The sequence below is a fragment of the Salmo salar genome, chromosome 19 (assembly GCF_965601325.2).
Source record: "Salmo salar chromosome 19, fSalSal1, whole genome shotgun sequence".
Taxonomy (NCBI): Eukaryota; Metazoa; Chordata; class Actinopteri; order Salmoniformes; family Salmonidae; genus Salmo; species Salmo salar.
Window position 1 is genome coordinate 47,261,693 of NC_138309.1, and position 19,733 is coordinate 47,281,425.

Consider the following 19,733-nt stretch of genomic DNA (forward strand, 5'->3'; position numbering starts at 1 on the left):
CTCCTCTTCCCCACCTCCTCTCCTCCTCTTCCTCTCCTCCTCCTCTTGTCTTCCTCTCCTCCTCCTCCTCCTCCTCCCTACATCCTCTCCTCCCCCTCTTCACTTCCTCTCCACCTTCTGTCCTCTCCTCCTCCTCCCCACCTCCTCTTCTCCTCCTCTTTGTCCTCCATCTATAGTCCAGTTCCCTCTGTCTCTGCGTCTGAACAGGTTGTTCACAGACAGTCTGTCTCGCTCCGACGCCAGAGACACTGAGTTGCTACGCAGGGAGGTTGATGACAACGTGAGTGTGTGAGTGTGTGTGTGTGTGTGTGTGTGTGTGTGTGTGTGTGTGTGTGTGTGTGTGTGTGTGTGTGTGTGTGTGTGTGTGTGTGTGTGTGTGTGTGTGAGCAATCTGTGTATGTATACATTACTGTATGCTCATCCTTGTGACAGTGGATTGTGTGTGTTCTCTGTTTAGCTGAATGAAGTGTACAAGCAGGTTCCTGGCACCCAGAGAGTTCAGAACACCACATTTAGGTGAGACACTAATTTCAACCTTTAATCCTTCCTGAATTTATTACAATAAAGAATTTTTTTCTGAACATTGTCTAAATCATGTTTTGTCATATCATCATTACTGATATTGTCTTTGTGTTTCAGATTACAGAGAAATGCTGGTAAAAGAGCTGACCACGCCATCGTAGACACCGTTCTGTCTGCTCCTCGCTCCAGCTACCCCAACATCGTCAAACTGACTGAGAAAAACGTCCAGTCTGGCAACTTCCAGGATCTCAAAGTGGTGCCGGGCTACTACACAGTGGCCACAGACAGAGGTGTGTGTGTGTGTGTGTGTGTGTGTGTGTGTGTGTGTGTGTGGGTGTGTGTGGGAGTTCCTAACTCACTCCCTCTCTCTGTCTGGCTCTCTGCAGAGGCGGCTGGTGCCGTGGAGTTCCAGGAGGGGGTAGAGACGGTGGATGTGCACGTGCCGCTCTTCGTCAAGGAGGAAGATGATGATAAGAAGCAGCTGCAGGTGGAGGCGGTGGACGTTCCTCTGGGCATCGCTGAGATAGGGAAACGCTTCGTCAGCATCACTATCATCAAAGAACACGGTGAGAGCCAATCAGAGATATCTTATCTGACCCCTGACCTCTCTACTCTTACACACACTTACACGGTGCTTCAAAACCATACAGCATTATAAACCGTTGACTTCCAGTGAATATGTATATTCTTTTGGTTTATTTTGTGTTCTTCCCCTCACCTCAGTTAGCTAAAAACTGTCTCTCTCCCCTCTTCAGCCAAGAGTGTTATGTCGTTCCTCCAGCCTTCGTACACCTACAGCCGACAGGACAAAGTGGCTAACATCCCCATTACTAGAGAGATCATAGAGGATGGACACGCACAGGTCAGCTACCGCACCCGAGACCTCACCGCCAAGGACAAGAAGGTAACACATGCTATAAGACAGAGATATCACACTTTTCATTTGTCTAAGTTACTTTCTTTTTCCATCCTCATAACTACTCTTCCGTCTCTCACCAGGACTATGTGACAGTGGATGGGGAACTGTCCTACGGGCCAGGGGAGACCCAGCAGACTGTCCCTGTTCGTTTGTTGGAGATGGGAGAGGGAGATGGTCTGCTGAAGGACACACAGGTCAAACAATTTGTCATGGACCTCAGTAACCCAAGACAAGGTGCAAAGCTGGGACGCTACCCCAGAACCACCGTCACCATCACTGACAAACCAGGTGAGGTTATATACTACTCTCACTATCACTGACCAACCAGGTGAGAGGACAGAGACCAGGGTGTATCACATAGCATTAAAAAATAAACTATACTGTTTAGATTATCCCAGAGTTTTAATGTAGCAATGTTTCTGTTCCATCAGGACACAAATGTCCCAGACATTATTACCATGGGTTTTGAGAGCTTGGCTAATGGCCACATGTGGTTGGAAAGCCAGCCATAACTTCCTCCTCTCTAACATGGCCGTAACAAACTTCCTCTCCCTTTGCTTCCCTCAGAGCCCAGTGTGGTGATGTTTATGAAGAGCACCCAGAACTTCTCCACCGCCGACCCAACCTACTCCATCCCCGTGGTCCGCACCCGCAATAAGGAGGGGCCCGCCACCGTCCACTGGAGGACCCGCAACGCTAAACGCTTCGAGCTGTCCGGCCCCCTAAAGTTTGGTCCCGGGGAAACAGAGAAGAACATCGTGATCGATCCACGCTCTCACCCTGGCCCGGTAAAACCAGAGTCCTTCCAACTGGAACTGTTTGACCCCAGTACGAAAGCTGTGGTTGGAGAGAGGAAGACAACGATGGTCACTATTACTGATGGAGGTAATACACACAGAAACAGATACTGAAACACACACAGTATTGGGTATGTGTAAGGAATCTGATGCACAAAGTGTGCATCACTAAAATAAGTTGCACAACCCTTTTTGCCACTGTCCCTCTCCCTCCCTCCCTCTCCTCCCCCCTCTCCCTCTCCTCTCCTCTCCTCCCCCCCTCTCCTCCCCCCTTCTCCCCCCTCTCCCTCTCTTCCCCCTCTCCTCTCCCTCTCCTCCCCCTCTCCCCTTCTCCTCCTCCCCCTCAGGACTTCCAGACAATGCCCAGATGGAGAAGAGTGCGGGCTTTATCAACCAGACAGCCACGTCCCCTGGTGGTCGTCTCAACTCTCCCACCAACGTGAAGGCCAAAGCCACCGGCCCCCGGAGCATTCGCCTTAACTGGGACCCCTTAGGAAAATCCCTGGGCTACAAGGTAAGGAACCCACCTTCAGGATCCAACCCCCTGGACTACAAGGTAAGGAACCCCCCTCAGGATCCATCCCCCTGGACTACAAGGTACTGAGAGGAACTGTCATACAGGACCAGTGGAGGCTGGTGGGAGGAGCTATAGGAGAACGGGCTCATTGTAATGTCTGGAAAGGAATGAATGGAACGGAGTCAAACGTGGTTTCCATATATTTGATGTGTTTGATACAGTTCCATTCATTCTGTTCCAGCCATTACAATGAGCCCGTCCTCCTATAGTTCCTTCCGCCAGCCGGCACTGGATATACCTTGACTTAAACCCTTTACTCCATAAGGAGCATCGGTCATCAACAGAGGAACTCAATAGATTACATACCTGCCAACTTTTACTGGTGGAAAATGGGAGATTATTTTCCTTCGCTTTCACTCAACTTTGAACTGCTGTTTTAAACATGTACTTTGAAAATAAAACGTACAAAAAATATCCAGAGTAGATATAGAAATAAAGGTTGTGGTCCCTTTATGATTTTTCATTCTCCCTGGTCACCAGGTGAAGTATTGGATCTATGGGGATCCTGAGGCTGACGCCCCCCCTGCAATGAACGTGAAGACAACCCATGCTGACCTGGCCAACCTGTACCCCTATTGTGACTACGAGACGAAGGTGTGTGGCTACAATGCCCTGGGAGATGGAAACTACAGCGAGATGGTGCCCTGTAAGACCCTGGAGGATGGTGAGTGAGGTCACATCCTGTTCCTGTCGAAGATGGACTACATATATTTTCTTTGAAACACTACAATTCTAGGATTGTGGAGCGTTTTTGTTTCTCAGTTGAATGTTGTTGGGTCTGACACAGCATGTAAGCTCAAACATTATGTAGGTAGTTTTCTTCCTTCGTACCTTGTGATTAACTTCCTGTCTACTTTCTATCCTCCCCTATCCTCCAGTCCCCAGTGAGCCCGGTCGTCTGGCGTTTAATGTCATCAGTCCAACTGTCACTCAGGTCAGCTGGGCGGAGCCTGCCGAGACCAATGGTGTCATCACCGCCTACGAGGTTCTCTACACGCCCATCAATGACGACACGAGTGAGTGACCGATCAAATCAAAATTACCTCAGAATTTCTCGGAGTGATGTCTGTGCTTCTAAGACATTCTAAAGGACGACACACACCACACCGAATGTTGATCTGCCGTTCGTCTGCTGATCGTTCGGCTCACTGTGCTTAGTCTGACTGACAACATTTTCATGCTATTCTAATGTAAAATTGGTTTGCACTCTGTTCGCAAATTATGGCCGGGCACTCTGTTTAGAGATACTAAGTACTCTCGGGCCGGGAAAAGCTATTGGTGTGTCCGAGCCTTAACACGTTCTCCACTCCTTCTCGCTTCCCTTTGTAGAGCCAATGGGTGCAGCTAAGAAGGTGAAGATAGACAACCCTAAGAAGAGGATGTTGCTGATTGAGAACCTGCAGTCGGCCCAGACTTACTGCTATCAGGTCCGGGCTAAGAACAGCGTGGGTTGGGGTCCCTTCAAAGAAGCGACCATCAACCTGGCCTCCCAGCCCACCAGACCCATGTCCAGTGAGTAAATAAGAGCAGAAGAGATGTTCCGTCTAGAAAGCATCTAGTATGATCTTGATTGTTACCTGCTGAAACGTTTGTGTCTAGCAAACCAGAAAGCTAATGTTTCAAGAGAAGCTTGTCTTACGCTTCGTTCACACCGACAGCGTTGTTGCGCAAAATAGTAGGCAGCATCATCTGGATATGTATGTAACAGAAGTTCAACATTCACCTTCTACTACCATTTACCATACTACCAGTTTGACTCATACGGGGCGGCAGGCTGGCCTAGTGGTCAGAGCATTGGGCTAGTAACCGAAAGGCTGCAAGAGGAGCTGACAAGGTACAAATATGTCGTTCTGCCTCTGAACAAGGCAGTTAACCCACTGTTCCTAGGCCGTCATTGAAAATAAGAATTTGTTCTTAACTGACTTGCCTAGTTAAATAAAGGTAAAATAAAAATACGGTGGATAAATCAAACGTATGCAACACACAGAACGCACTGCAACTGCCTCTGCAATGCAATTCTGAACGGCAAACGCAGCGTTCCATTGGAAATCAATGTACTTCTGGTGTACCAAAACTCAATGATGCTGTCGGTGTGATCGAGGCGTTAATCCATCTCTCTTCCTCTCCTCCCTATAGTCCCTATCATCCCAGACATCCCTATAGTCGATGCGGAGGCGGGTGATGAGTACGACGGCTACCTGATGTACAGCAGTGAGGTCATGAGATCGCCAACAGACTCCAAGAGACCCAGCGTCTCAGACGAAGGTGGGTACCCGCAGACTACGCCACCTTTCCTGGCGTCTCTTTGCAGTCTCGCTTCAGTTGTGTACTGGGAGTTGTATTGTGTTTTGAGTGGACCCCAGGAAGAATAGTTGTTGCTAAATAACAGCTAATGGGGATGAAGTTCACTGTTTTGATCTGAAAGAGACATGTCTATCCATCTTCTGTAGTCCAGTCATCTGCTCACTGAAGCAGAAAGAGAAATAAACCTAAAAAAGGGTTTAATGTGTCACGGTTGAGGCTGACAGATAGGAGGGTTTCCTCCATCGTTCTTGCTCTCTATCACTTTCTGTCTCCGTTTTCATTCTTTCTTTCTCTTTATTTATTTCCTTCTCCCCCTCTCTCTCTCTCTTCTCCCCCCACTCTCTCTGAAGTATCTTTTAACAACTGACTTTATTTTACATCTCACAAGACCATCAGATCCAAAACTGGTGTCTCTTCTTCATTTTCTTCTTCATGGCTTTGGGTTTTATCATGCCAGTCTTCATATTCTTATTCATGGCTTTATCATGCCAGTATTCATACCAGTCTTAATTTTCTTCTTCAAGGCTTCATCCTGCCAGTCAAACCTCTCCTATTATTGCTCTGTAGTTTAGATATCACAGAATCCACATACATCCAGCCTCCTCCTCTTCCTCCTCTCTCAACTCCTTCTAATCACCTCGCTTCACAAAAACAACTGCCATGCCAACCATCAATCCTCCCCCCCCCCTCCGCCTGCCTCTCCTCTCCATAACAAGGCTTTATCAAGTTGGTCGGTTCCAAGCTGGACCTGCGTTCGGTGTCCTGGAATAGGCATGTGGATGTGATCCCCTACCGCCTCAGCACAGACACAGAGACCAGCAGCGACGAGACCCCCCGACCCAGCCGAACACAGATACCCCATCAAGGTGAAGACCGCCCTGGATAGACAGACAGACAGACAGACAGATACAGAGATGGCATGCCAGCTACTGTGTACGCCGGGCACAAACCTCCCAATGCAGCTGCAGTGGCCCCTATGCCACCACCTCTCGTCTGCACAAAGCCTTCAGATCTCTAATCAACATCATGTTTCCGTCCTCCAATCTACCCCTACCCCTGGTTCTGGTCTGGCCTCTTCCCCTGTTGCACCTCAACCCTCCCACCCAAAGGGTCTTCACTTCCAGGCATCAACTGCCCCACCACCAGTTGATGGTCATGACAGGATTTTCCTGTCTGTCTCTCCTGTCTGCGCTCTTTACACCTCTATGTGGAGAGATGCTCTGGGAAGGAGGCAGGTTGTAGGGCTTGTATATACAACAAGCTCTCACAGTCTCACGTCAGAATTACACGTTCATCCATGTTTCTCCAATGTCAAATTTCAAAGTTGTTCCAAATTTCTAAGTGTTTAAGGTTACATTTAGGCATTAACTTCAAAATCTTAAGGTTAGGCATTAACTCCGAATGGTTAAGGTAAGGGTTAATGTTTGGGATAGGCTTAAAACAAAAAAATCTCCAAAACAACTTTCTATTGCTGGATTTGGAACATGCTACCTTTTGCCCCTTTTGATGCTTACGCCCATCCACCATCCCCGTCCACAAGGCCTAGCAAAACCAAAACCTACTTGAAGGTAACAGCGCTCACTGTTGCCTCTTGTGGTCGGTTTTCACGTCATCTCCTGAAGTCTTCAGACATGGATGGACGTCTAATACTGTTTTGTATCACGGGTGACCTGGTTATGTATAAAGGCTTCATGGCTGTGAAAGTGGTGATACCAAATGTATGTATGTCCCTGTGTGCAGTCTAAGGTGGGTGTTTCTCTTGCAGTTTGTTGTGATCTGCCTCTATTAACGTACTTAAATCAATTATTTTGTTTCCAGAATGTTTGGTTTGAGATATGTTGGGTTCCAGAATGTTTGGTTTGAGATATGTTGGGTTCCAGAATGTTTGGTTTGGGTTATGTTGGGTTCCAGAATGTTTGGTTTGGGTTATGTTGGGTTCCAGAATGTTTGGTTTGAGTTATGTTAGGTTCCAGAATGTTCTTGATGTTCTTTCTCTTCTCTTCTGGCTCTCCGCATCTTTGTCTTTCAGAACCAATGAACGGCAGGTTGGAACAGAACTTCCTCTTCCCCGGGGGAAATAATTCCATGTCGCGCAGTGCCAACATGTCTACATCCAGCTACAGCCAGGTGTCTCCCATGTCCACCCTCAGCTCCAGCCACCGAGGGGGGGCCGGGGGGTCCATGTCCATGGAGTCCACCACAACATACCTCTCTGGACAAGGTACAGATTGATGCAGAATGTGTCAGCTTTTTAATCTTTCTGTTGACTTACGATGATATGACAGTGGCAAGTAATTCCAGCTGGCTTGTCTTCACCAGAACAGCACCCTGTACAGAGTTCAGTAAACTTGGAGATTTAGAGTTTAAATGGGAAACGTGTTGACACCAGAAGTTTGCCGACCTTGCACTCAGAATGTACTGTTTGCTAGAATTCTATTGTTCAGTATCTCTGTATTTGGTAGTCGTCATCACTGGTCTCCTCCTCTCCCACAGGAGGAAACTCTCTCTCCCGCACTCAGGTGATTGGGGGCGGGACGCGCACGGAGAATGTTGTCATGAGGAAGCGATCAGAGAACAGAGGTTACTATGAGTATGACGACAACATCCGAGATTCCATCGTCATAGGAGACCTGTCCAGTGGATTGTCTGGATACACAGATGGCCAAAGTAAGATTAGATTCATTTGGAGCATATTTTTTTAAGCATCATTGAAAGCATATTTTCAGCTCTTGGAGTGTAAAGAGCCGATCAATTCCAGTTCACACTGACACAGGTCACAGGCATGAGGCTACAACGAGCCAATTTAGATGAGGTCTTTGAATAGGAGGTCTTTGAATAGGAGGTCTTTGACAAGGAGGTCTTTGACAAGGGGGCCTTTGACTATGAGGTCTTTGCTAAGGAAGATGCCATCACATAGTTTTCAGATATTTCTGACCTCTACTGTTAAAACCTGAAAGAAGCTCATCTGTTTGTGTGAATCAATCATGGCTATAAATGTCAGATATACAGATCATCTACAGCAGGCTTACTGATGAGGTGCATGAAGCAGCTGGCTTGGATATCTGTTATCGATTACTGGGGTTGGTGGCTGCACAGAGCTATGCAGGCGCTATGCTGACTGTCGCTCTCTTCTTCTCCTGTTGTTCTCCATACTTCATTCCTCTCCTCCCTCGCCTCTTTCACTGTCCTCCTTCCTTTTCCTCCCTTTGTTCCTTCTCCCACTCTTTCACTTCCTTTCCTGTCCTCCTCCTCCTCCTCCTGCTCCATTTTTGCTTGCTCCGTGCATTCTCAGGTACGTATGGCTTCAGTCCCACTCAGACACAGAGTCAGTACGACTACGGTATGTCTCAGGCCTTCTGGGCCACGACCCAGTCTGAGGATGTCAACGATGCACTACTGAACCTGGACAGGGTGCTCCAGGGTGAGTCTGTCTGTCTGCAGCACACTCAGCTGTCCTCTCTCACACCACTGGGACAATAGCAGGGCCTAAAGAAAAACTATGGCCTCATGGTAGGGCTCACCATGCCCATAGCTGGTGTGACAGGAAGGCTTTGTGTTGCTGAAGCAGTTTTTTGCTGTATGTTTTTTTTATAGGGAAAGTTCTTTCTCCCTCTCTCTCTCGCTCTCTCTCTGCATCACGCTCACTCACCTCTCATTAATCCTATCTCATCTTGTAATAGTCTATGTAACCCCTGTAATTTTGACTCCACTTAACCCCTAACCACCCTCTTTCCCTAAATCCATCTCTCTCTCCCCCTCATTGACCTATTTTTCTCCCCCCCCCCCCCCCCCCCCCCAGATGCTCGTTTGGCCCCTGGGGTCCCTGACACCCCCACCAGACTGGTGTTCTCTGCCCTGGGCCCCACTGCCCTGAAGATCAGCTGGCAGGAGCCCCACTGTGACAGGGATGTTTTAGGGTACTGTGTTCTCTACCAGCTGCTCAATGGAGGTATGGACCCATGGTCATTTGTGTCACATTCTAAACACATTGTGTTTTGTTGATGTGCAGAAGAAGAATATTGTTTTTCACTTGGAACCTGTGATCATAGTTGTCAGGTTTGGTTGAATAGGATCCCCAAAATGAGATCCGAACCGAATTGGATCTGTGAAATTCCAATCCGACATCGACAGGACACAGTAATTTATTTGAAAATCATTACCCGATGCGATGTGGACCGGATCTGACCCAAAATATGTCAGAGATGAGGTAGAATCAGATTCAAATTGGGTCGGATCTGTATCGGACCCAAATAATAAAAAATGCAGCTTTATTGGTGCGCATGCCTGCAGAATTGTTTTGGCTTGTGTAGGCAGTGAACTTTCACATGCATTTTCTGTAGTAGGCCTATCTAAAATAAATGAGTTGTGGTCTACACCTCAGCTTAGTGTTTTCATAAATGGCATCCCTAATTTAAAATGTGGACACAATGACGTGTGGTATGAGGTGTGTGGTGAAGAGACTACTAGTTTTGTCTCTGCAGAATGCTCTCTGTCTCCTGCTAATTCATGTGTATTCATTGTTTAATTGTGTGAATTGTTTCCCCTTTGTTTGTTAATGTTTATTTTGTATATATTTTTCTAGAGCACACATAGAAGTACCTGGCCTGTGTGCAAATGTTGACCTATAAACATTCCCATTTGGGGATGTCTGATAATATCCAGGCTGTATCACATCCGGCCGTGATTTGGACTCCCATAGGGCAGCGCACAATTGGCTTTGCGTCGTCTGGGTTTGGCTGGGGTAGGCCGTTATTGTAAATAAGAATTTGTTCTTAACTGACTTGCCTAGTTAAATAAAGGTTACATTTAAAAATATATATATTTTTTATATTTCTGATCGTCTTATCTCACCACCACTTATGAACTGGGGAGCTTCTGAAAGTAGTTTTTCCATCACTTCACAGAAAGTCAGACTGTTTAACATCCATTGCGAACGACAAGAGTTCCTAAGTAACCACCACGCATCGTGAAATAGCACCATATTGCTGATCCCATATCTCCAGTTGAAACAATGATCGCTATAGAGAGAGCTCAAGGCAGACAGGTGGAAGAGAGACATTAAGGCTATTGACTGAATCAACTGCCATGCGTAGCAATTGTGATTTCTAGGATATTTCATTTCATCAGGATATTTTCCTCTTCACATACAGTGAGGGAAAAAAGTACTTTATCCCCTGCTGATTTTGTACGTTTGCCCACTGACAAAGAAATTATCTGTCTATAATTTTAATGGTAGGTTTATTTGAACAGTGAGAGACAGAATAACAACAAAACAATGCAGAAAAACGCATGTCAAAAATGTTATAAATTGATTTGCATTTTAATGAAATAAGTATTTGACCCCCTCTCAATCAGAAAGATTTCTGGCTCCCAGGTGTCTTTTATACATGTAATGAGCTTAGATTAGGAGCACACTCTTAAAGGGAGTGCTCCTAATCTCAGTTTGTTACCTGTATAGAAGACACCTGTCCACAGAAGCAATCAATCGACCAGATTCCAAACTCTCCACCATGGCCAAGACCAAAGAGCTCTCCAAGGATGTCAGGGACAAGATTGTAGACCTACACAAGGCTGGAATGGGCTACAAGACCATCGGCAAGCAGCTTTGTGAGAAGGTGACAACAGTTGGTGCGATTATTCGCAAATGGAAGAAACACAAAAGAACTGTCAATCTCCCTCGGTCTGGGGCTCCATGCAAGATCTCACCTTGTGGAGTTGCAATGATCATGAGAACGGTGAGGTATCAGCCCAGAACTACACGGGAGGATCTTGTCAATGATCTCAAGGCAGCTGGGACCATAGTCACCAAGAAAACAATTGGTAACACACTACGCCGTGAAGGACTGAAATCCTGCAGCACCCGCAAGGTCCCCCTGCTCAAGAAAGAACATATACATGCCCGTCTGAAGTTTGCCAGTGAACATCTGAATGATTCAGAGGACAACTGGGTGAAAGTGTTGTGGTCAGATGAGACCAAAATGGAGCTCTTTGGCATCAGCTCAACTCGCCGTATTTGGAAGAGGAGGAATGCTGCCTATGACCCCAAGAACACCATCCCCACCGTCAAACATGGAGGTGGAAACATTATGCTTTGGGGGTGTTTTTCTGCTAAGGGGACAGGACAACTTCACCGCATCAAAGGGACGATGGACGGGGCCATGTACCGTCAAATCTTGGGTGAGAACCTCCTTCCCTCAGCCAGGGCATTGAAAATGGGTCGTGGGTGGGAATTCCAGCATGACAATGACCCAAAACACACGGCCAAGGCATCAAAGGAGTGGCTCAAGAAGAAGCACATTAAGGTCCTGGAGTGGCCTAGCCAGTCTCCAGACCTTAATCCCATAGAAAATCTGTGGAGGGAGCTGAAGGTTCGAGTTGCCAAACGTCAGCCTCGAAACCTTAATGACTTGGAGAAGATCTGCAAAGAGGAGTGGGACATAATCCCTCCTGAGATGTGTGCAAACCTGGTGGCCAACTACAAGAAACGTCTGACCTCTGATTGCCAACAAGGGTTTTGCCACCAAGTACTAAGTAATGTTTTGCAGAGGGGTCAAATACTTATTTCCCTCATTAAAATGCAAATCAATTTATAACATTTTTGACATGCGTTTTTCTGGATTTTTTTGTTATTCTGTCTCTCACTGTTCAAATAAACCTACCATTAAAATGATAGACTGATCATTTCTTTGTCAGTGGGCAAACGTACAAAATCAGCAGGGGATCAAATACTTTTTTCCCTCACTGTATAATTTGGGATCTGGCCAGTGTTTCACATATTACCAAACCGATCCAAGGTCCGTGGCCGCCAAGCGTGATCCGAGGGTCAACTACTATACTGGGTCGGACCTCGGGTAATCGGGTTCGGGAATATCCGTGAAGACTTCTGATAGGATTTGAGCAAAGCCATATCAACTGTTTTAGTACTCATAGTCTTCTCCCAGCATGCCTCTACAGTAATCTAAACCCCTTTGTCTCTCGATCCAGGTGATGTGAAGCGTATAAACATGTCCAGCCCCGCAGACAACTCCGTGGTGGTGCAGGACCTGCTGCCTAATCATTCCTACCTGTTCAAGGTGAAGGCTCAGAGTCAGGAAGGCTGGGGACCGGAGAGGGAGGGAGTCATCACCATAGAGTCAGCTGTCGACCCCAACAGCCCACTCAGCCCAATGCCAGGTAATCAGCTATACAGCCCACTCAGCCCAATGCCAGGTAATCAGCTATCGCCACCAGCCCAATGCCAGGTAATCAGCTATACAGCCCACTCAGCCCAATGCCAGGTAATCAGCTATACAATCCACTCAGCCCAATGCCAGGTAATCAGCTATACAATCCACTCAGCCCAATGCCAGGTAATCAGCTATACAGCCCACTCAGCCCAATGCCAGGTAATCAGCTATACAGCCCACTCAGCCCAATGGCAGGTAATCAGCTATACAACCCACTCAGCCCAATGGCAGGTAATCAGCTATACAACCCACTCAGCCCAATGCCAGGTAATCAGCTTTACAGACCACTCAGCCCAATGCCAGGTAATCAGCTATACAACCCACTCAGCCCAATGCCAGGTAATCAGCTATACAACCCACTCAGCCCAATGCCAGGTAATCAGCTATACAACCCACTCAGCCCAATGCCAGGTAATCAGCTTTACAGACCACTCAGCCTAATGTCAGGTAATCAGCTATACAGACCACTCAGCCCAATGCCAGGTAATCAGCTATACAACCCACTCAGCCCAATGGCAGGTAATCAGCTATACAACCCACTCAGCCCAATGCCAGGTAATCAGCTATACAGACCACTCAGCCCAATGGCAGGTAATCAGCTATACAACCTAATGGCAGGTAATCAGCTATACAGACCACTCAGCCCAATGGCAGGTAATCAGCTATACAGACCACTCAGCCCAATGGCAGGTAATCAGCTATACAGCCCACTCAGCCCAATGCCAGGTAATCAGCTATACAACCCACTCAGCCCAATGGCAGGTAATCAGCTATACAGACCACTCAGCCCAATGTCAGGTAATCAGCTATACAGACCACTCAGCCCAATGCCAGGTAATCAGCTATACAACCCACTCAGCCCAATGCCAGGTAATCAGCTATACAACCCACTCAGCCCAATGCCAGGTAATCAGCTATACAGACCACTCAGCCCAATGGCAGGTAATCAGCTATACAACCTAATGGCAGGTAATCAGCTATACAGACCACTCAGCCCAATGGCAGGTAATCAGATATACAGACCACTCAGCCCAATGGCAGGTAATCAGCTATACAACCCACTCAGCCCAATGCCAGGTAATCAGCTTTACAGACCACTCAGCCCAATGCCAGGTAATCAGCTATACAACCCACTCAGCCCAATGCCAGGTAATCAGCTTTACAGACCACTCAGCCCAATGGCAGGTAATCAGCTATACAACCCACTCAGCCCAATGGCAGGTAATCAGCTATACAACCCACTCAGCCCAATGCCAGGTAATCAGCTATACAACCCACTCAGCCCAATGCCAGGTAATCAGCTATACATTGCCTCCCATTGTGGATCCCTCTTATCCTCACTCCAATGGTTAGCTGATTGATTTCTGACCTCCGACCTCTAGCTCTCTGTTTCCGTTTTACTCTACATTTACTTTCTCTCTCTCTCCAATTGCCTATTTTTATCTTTCAATCCCTTGTTCCTTGGTCTCTCCTTCACTCCCTCCATGTATTCTCTTCCCCTCTCTTTCTCCCCTCTCTCTCTCACTCACTCTGTCTTCCTGCCTCAGTTTCTCCCTTCCCTCTCAGTAAACCCAGTGCTCCAGGCCCCCTGATATTCACAGCTCTGTCCCTTAACTCTCTCCACCTCTCCTCTCTCACTCCCCTTCTCTCCCTCAGGTTCTCCCTTCACTCTCAGCAAACCCAGTGCTCCAGGCCCCCTGATATTCACAGCTCTGTCCCTTAACTCTCTCCACCTCTCCTCTCTATCTCCCCTTCTCCCCCTCTCCCTCAGGTTCTCCCTTCACTCTCAGTACCCCCAGTGCTCCAGGCCCCCTGGTGTTCACAGCTCTGTCCCCCGAGGCACTGCAGCTGAGCTGGGAGAAACCCCGCAAACCCAACGGAGACATCCTGGGCTACGTGGTCACCTGTGAACATCTGCACGGAGGCGGTGAGACTGAACACTGACTCCAGATCAGTTTTTGGGGATGGTAGAGATTTGTCAACAGTCATTTGCTAGGATTTATACATTGACGTGATCGAGAGAGACAAAATCAAAGACTCTTCTATTTTGTTGATCTCTATGTCTTCTTGACTTGTTATTGGACAATGCTAATCAAATGACCTTTAACTTTCATATTTATATCCACTTTAATTTCCTAGTCTGATCCCCACTTTCCCCCTTTATTCCCCCCCCCCAGGTGACATGCGTTCCTTCCAGGTGAGCGGTGACAGTGCTGAGACCAGTCTGACAGTTCCGGACCTGAGTGAGAACATGCCGTACAAGTTCAAAGTTCAGGCCAGGACGACCCAGGGCTTCGGCCCCGAGAGGGAGGGCATTATCACCATCGAGTCTCAGGATGACGGTAAGAGGACAGAGCCCTACAAGAGTCTCTTTTATCTAAGGTTTTATCTAGTGCTTAAATTGAAATGAATAAGGTTTCGGTACTCGGTGCTCACTTTACAGGTACCATGTTGGGTTTCATATTTAGAAGCCAGTGTTCTATGCGTTTGTAAATTTGGAATTGTATTGTATACTAATGTATGATTCTGTCTCTTTCTCCCCTCTGTAGGTAGCATATCTCAACTAGGAGGCCTAGGCGGTATGTCTCAACTAGGAGGCCTAGGCGGTATGTCTCAACAAGGAGGCCTAGGCGGTATGTCTCAACAAGGAGGCCTAGGCGGTATGTCTCAACAAGGAGGCCTAGGCGGTATGTCTCAGTACAGCAGTCAGTCCTTGACCAAGAGAGATGTGTACCAACTTCCTACAGAGGGCAGCACACGCACCAACGTCACACACACCATGATCAACGACCCATACTACTCAGGTAGTGTATCAATTTAATCTCTCTCTCTCTCTCTCTCTCTCTCTCTCTCTCTCTCTCTCTCTCTCTCTCTCTCTCTCTCTCTCTCTCTCTCTCTCTCTCTCTCTCTCTCTCTCTCTCTCACTCGCACAGCATTTCTCTCTCACTCACTCACTCACTCTCTCGCACAACATTTCTCTCTCTCACTCTCTGGCACAGCATTTCTCTCACTATCTCACTCACAGCATCTCTCTAACCCCCTCTCCTCCCCCTAGGAGATGGTATGATGATGGTGGGGAAGACGACCCAGCACACAGAGACCAGCGGCATGGTGACACGTCATGTGACGAAGGAGGTGGTGCAGAGGAGCGTGCAAGTAGCCGGCACCAGCAGCGTCACCAAGAAGGTCGAGAGGTCATTCTACGAGACCTGAAGTCAAAGGTCAACAACAAGATGGCGGCGTCCACGGTCCCCAACATGTCCTCCTCTCTGTCTGTTACAAACAATGGCTCCTGTCCTCCATCGGACACGGGATTCATTTTCATTCTTAATTATTTCGTTTTGTTGTTTGTTTCTATTTTGTTGCAAACATTTTACATTCAAAGACCTCTACCACCCCCACAAAGAGATGTCTTGTTGGAAGTTTGTAATTCTCTATTGCTTCTATCTGATACCACACCCAGAGGCTTTAGATAAGGCAAGGCCATTACACTTATGAGGTCAGTTCTCAATAGTTAAAGTAGAGTTGGCTCCTGCTAATATGTCTTTTGACAGAGATTATCTGAGAGATAAAGAGAGGGAGAGTAGGTAAGAATTTTTGTATTGGTTGGCTGCTTTGGCGACTAGGTGTCTGCAACATGGCTGCAGTTTGTTAAATTGATGACATGCCTGCCAGTACCTTAAATTATGTTTTTTTTGTAGGGGTTCATTGTATAATTAGATTGTTGGTAACTCTCACAGCCATTACAAATATATTAGACTGATGTGTTTTCTGTATGTCAGAAGAAATGGAATTGAAATGTTGATGCCAAATACTGTATTGCAATGTATTGTTTGTGTAAAAATATGTTTCCTATGGTTTTGCATATTTCATTTCCTTAAATTTTTCCCATGCGTATGTGAACAAATTTAATACATTCATAATGGTCCTCTGTGGCTCAGTTGGTAGAGCATAGCACTTGCAACTCCAGGATAGTGGGTTCGATTCCCGGGACCACCCATACCACCTGTAAAAAATGATATATGAATGCATCCATGACTCTGTCACTTTGGACAAAAGCGTTTGCTAATTCGCATACATTAGTTTTAATTTAGATATAACCTCAAATAAAGGTATTCCCAGGTAACAGCATTTCATAGTTAAAGTGTGTTTCATTACTGTGTCATTGTTTCTGATTGAGTGCTATGGTCTAAAACTTTTTGTGTCTAACTAATATATTCTAGCATAACTTAAACGACTTAGTCCGGATATTTCTGAGGTATATGTTTTGAGACAAAATAATATTGTATTGTCTTTATAATGTATTTTCAAACCTATGTTGTGCTTTAGTTCAATTCAAAATGCTGTCATTGTAAAGAGTCCTTACACTTAGTAAGACATGGCGAGATGAATTAGTTGTGAATAGTCATTAACATTTCATAAATATACCAACAAAAATGTATAAGGCATTTTTATACTTTTCTCATATCTATTCATCAGTTACTTACTGTTTTTTTTATATCTGTCTATTTTATTACACTTAATAAAGATTGAATATAAACCACCTCTAGATGCATTTCTGTATATGCTCATGTACAATTCATTCGGAAAGTATTCAGACCCCTTCCCTTTTTCACATTTTGTTACGTTAGCCTTATTCTAAATGTATTTTTATTTTTTAAATACTCCTCAATCTAAACACAATACCCCATAATAACAAAACAGGTTTTTAGAAATGTTTGTATTTTTGAAATCCTTATTTACATAAGTATTCAGACCCTTTGCTATGACTCGAAATTGAGCTCAGGTGCATCCTGTTTCCAATGATCATCCTTGAGATGTTTCTACAACTGTGATTGGAGTCCACCTGTGGTAAATTCAATTGATTGGACATGATTTGGAAAGGCACACACCTGTCTGTATAAGGTCCCACAGTTGACAATGCATGTCAGAGCAAAAACCAAGCCATGAGGTCGAAGGAATTGTCCGTAGAGCTCCGAGACAAGATTGTTTTGAGCCACAGATCTGGGGAAGGGTACCAAAACATTTCTGCAGCATTGAAGGTCCCCAAGAACACCGTGGCCTCCATCATTCTTAAATTGAAAAATTTTGGAACCACCAAGAATCTTCCTAGAGCTGGCCGCCTGGCCAAACTGAGCAATCAGGGGAGAAGGGCTTTGGTCAGGGAGGGGACCACGAACCCGATGGTCACTCTGACAGAGCTCCAGAGTTCCTCTGTAGAGATGGGAGAAACTTCTATAAGGACAACCATCTCTGCAGCACTCCACCAATCAGGCCTTTACGGTGGAGTGACCAGACGGAAGCCACTCCTCAGTAAAAGGCACATGACAGCCCGCTTGGAGTTTGTCAAAAGGCACCTAAAGACTGACCATGAGAAACAATATGAAACCAAGATTGAACTCTTTGGCCTGAATGCCAAGCGTCATGGCTGGAGGAAATCTGGCACCATCCCTACAGTGAAGCATGATGGTGGCAGCATCATGCTGTGGGGATCTTTTTCATCGAGGGATAGATGAACGGAGCAAAGTACAGAGATCCTTAATGAAAACCTGCTCCAGAGCATTCAGGACCTCAGGCTGGGGCGAAGGTTCACCTTCCAACAGGAGAATGACCCTAAGCACTGAACTAAGACAACGCAGGAGTTGCTTTGGGACAAGTCTCTGAATATCCTTGAGTGGCCCAGCCAGAGCCCGGATTTGAACCCGATCGAACATCTCTGGAGAGACCTGAAAGCGACGCTCCCCATCCAACCTGACAGAGCTTAAGATGATCTGCATAGAAGAATGGGAGAAACTCCCCAAATACAGGTGTGCCAAGTTTGTAGCGTCATTCCCAAGAAGACGTGAGGCTGTAATCTTTGCCAAAGGTGCAACAAAGTACTGAGTAAAGGATCTGAATACTTATGTAAAATTGCTAAAAAACTGTTTTTGCTTTGTTATTATGGGGTATTGTGTGTAGATTGATTAGGGAAAAAAAACTATTGACCCACTTTAGATAAGGCTGTCATGTAAAGAAATGTGGAAAAAGTCAAGGGGTCTGAATACTTTTCAAAGGCACTGCAGGGTAGCAAACTACCGGTAATTTACCAAAGTTACCGGAATTGTTGCAAATGTTGGTAATTATCAGGCAATCTATGGTAATTTATACTTGAATATATGTATTCATATATAGTACGCATTTTGTACATCTGTGTCCATATCGTCCATTAGTTTCTAGTGGTTCAAGAGAAAAAAAGCCTAATTAATGAAAAATGTATCTAATCAACAATGGCGTTTTCAATTAAGGCCTAGATTCAATCAGATCAAGCGTTAACCCGGCAGTAGCGTTGAAGCTGTCAAATCGGTGAGCAGCTGTTCGAGATCATTGTCACCAAGCCACACCCATCCCACTAGCTTTAAAAGTTCAGAACGGGAAAGTCGAGGCTATATAGAAATAATGACGCTCAAACTAAAAATCATTAAACAAAATAATTTGGATTTCTATGGTGTAGATTACATCTCGCATTCCAGTGTTCAAACTTGTAAACAAGGCTGTATGGGACTTCCCTTAATGCAACTCCATGCAGCCAATGGAAAAGTCCGCTTTAGGTAGGCCGTCATTGTAAATAAGATTTTCGTTCTGAACTGACTTTCCTAGCTAAAAAAAGGTTAAATAAAATAAAATGAAGGTATTATGCCAGGAGCCGCTTGTGGATTTGACAGCTCTAACGCAGTTCCATTTCCGACCCTAGCAAAACAACTGCTATGTGGATGTCGGCTAAAGCGGATCTGATCTAAAGAGGATTTGATTTAAAGCGGATCTGATCTAAAGCGGATCTGATTTAATGCGGACCTGATCTAAAGAGGATCTGATTTAAAGAGGATCTGATCTAAAGAGGGTCTGATCTAAAGAGGGTCTGATTTAAAGAGGATCTGATCTAAAGATGATCTGATTTAAAAAGAGCCCTAACTCTTCTATTTACTTTTTTCACAACTGCCACCAGTTTGGTGCCCCGAAACATTAACAACAAAGACATAGTCAAATATATAAACGTGTGTAAATAATATCAAGAATATTTAATGCTGAAACCCTCATATTAAACACCAATGGCATTCACTAAGTTGATGGGTTGTATTTAGGATAATGTTTTCATAAAATGTTTTATTTTAAAATCATCTTATTTTATATGTGATAAGGCCCCACAGAGGCCAGGAATGATTACAGACACCTGTGGTAGTCTGAAGTACCCATAAAGGCCACTAGATGTCATGTGATGAAAATTCCATAAAATTCCTGAAAGCTACAAATATTCTGGTAGTTTACTGGTAGACTTTGAAGGTTACCAGTAATATACCCTACCTTTGCAACCCTAATGCCACACCTTCGTAGACTAGAAACCGACAAACATC

The 19,733-nt window shown here is 45.7% G+C and overlaps 1 protein-coding gene across 2 annotated transcripts in view; it reads left to right on the plus strand.

Moving 5' to 3' along the window:
- The window catches only part of LOC106578871 (integrin beta-4), a 31,295-nt gene extending 14,407 nt beyond the window's left edge, over window positions 1–16,888 (plus strand). Inside the window, exons 19-39 of one of the 2 annotated variants that reach the window (XM_045702364.2) lie at window positions 177–280; window positions 458–516; window positions 640–812; window positions 909–1,088; window positions 1,278–1,426; window positions 1,522–1,729; window positions 2,009–2,326; window positions 2,586–2,752; window positions 3,296–3,479; window positions 3,694–3,831; window positions 4,145–4,327; window positions 4,952–5,080; window positions 7,149–7,340; window positions 7,613–7,786; window positions 8,412–8,540; window positions 8,919–9,068; window positions 12,104–12,292; window positions 14,117–14,272; window positions 14,523–14,687; window positions 14,895–15,149; window positions 15,401–16,888. In XM_045702364.2, coding sequence (XP_045558320.2) covers window positions 177–280; window positions 458–516; window positions 640–812; window positions 909–1,088; window positions 1,278–1,426; window positions 1,522–1,729; window positions 2,009–2,326; window positions 2,586–2,752; window positions 3,296–3,479; window positions 3,694–3,831; window positions 4,145–4,327; window positions 4,952–5,080; window positions 7,149–7,340; window positions 7,613–7,786; window positions 8,412–8,540; window positions 8,919–9,068; window positions 12,104–12,292; window positions 14,117–14,272; window positions 14,523–14,687; window positions 14,895–15,149; window positions 15,401–15,558 — 3,560 coding nt within the window. In that variant the 3' untranslated portion in view covers window positions 15,559–16,888. The remainder of the gene's footprint in view (window positions 1–176; window positions 281–457; window positions 517–639; window positions 813–908; window positions 1,089–1,277; window positions 1,427–1,521; window positions 1,730–2,008; window positions 2,327–2,585; window positions 2,753–3,295; window positions 3,480–3,693; window positions 3,832–4,144; window positions 4,328–4,951; window positions 5,081–7,148; window positions 7,341–7,612; window positions 7,787–8,411; window positions 8,541–8,918; window positions 9,069–12,103; window positions 12,293–14,116; window positions 14,273–14,522; window positions 14,688–14,894; window positions 15,150–15,400) is intronic. The other variant, XM_045702365.2, reaches the window with a different exon arrangement.
- The last annotated feature ends 2,845 nt before the right edge of the window (window positions 16,889–19,733 follow it).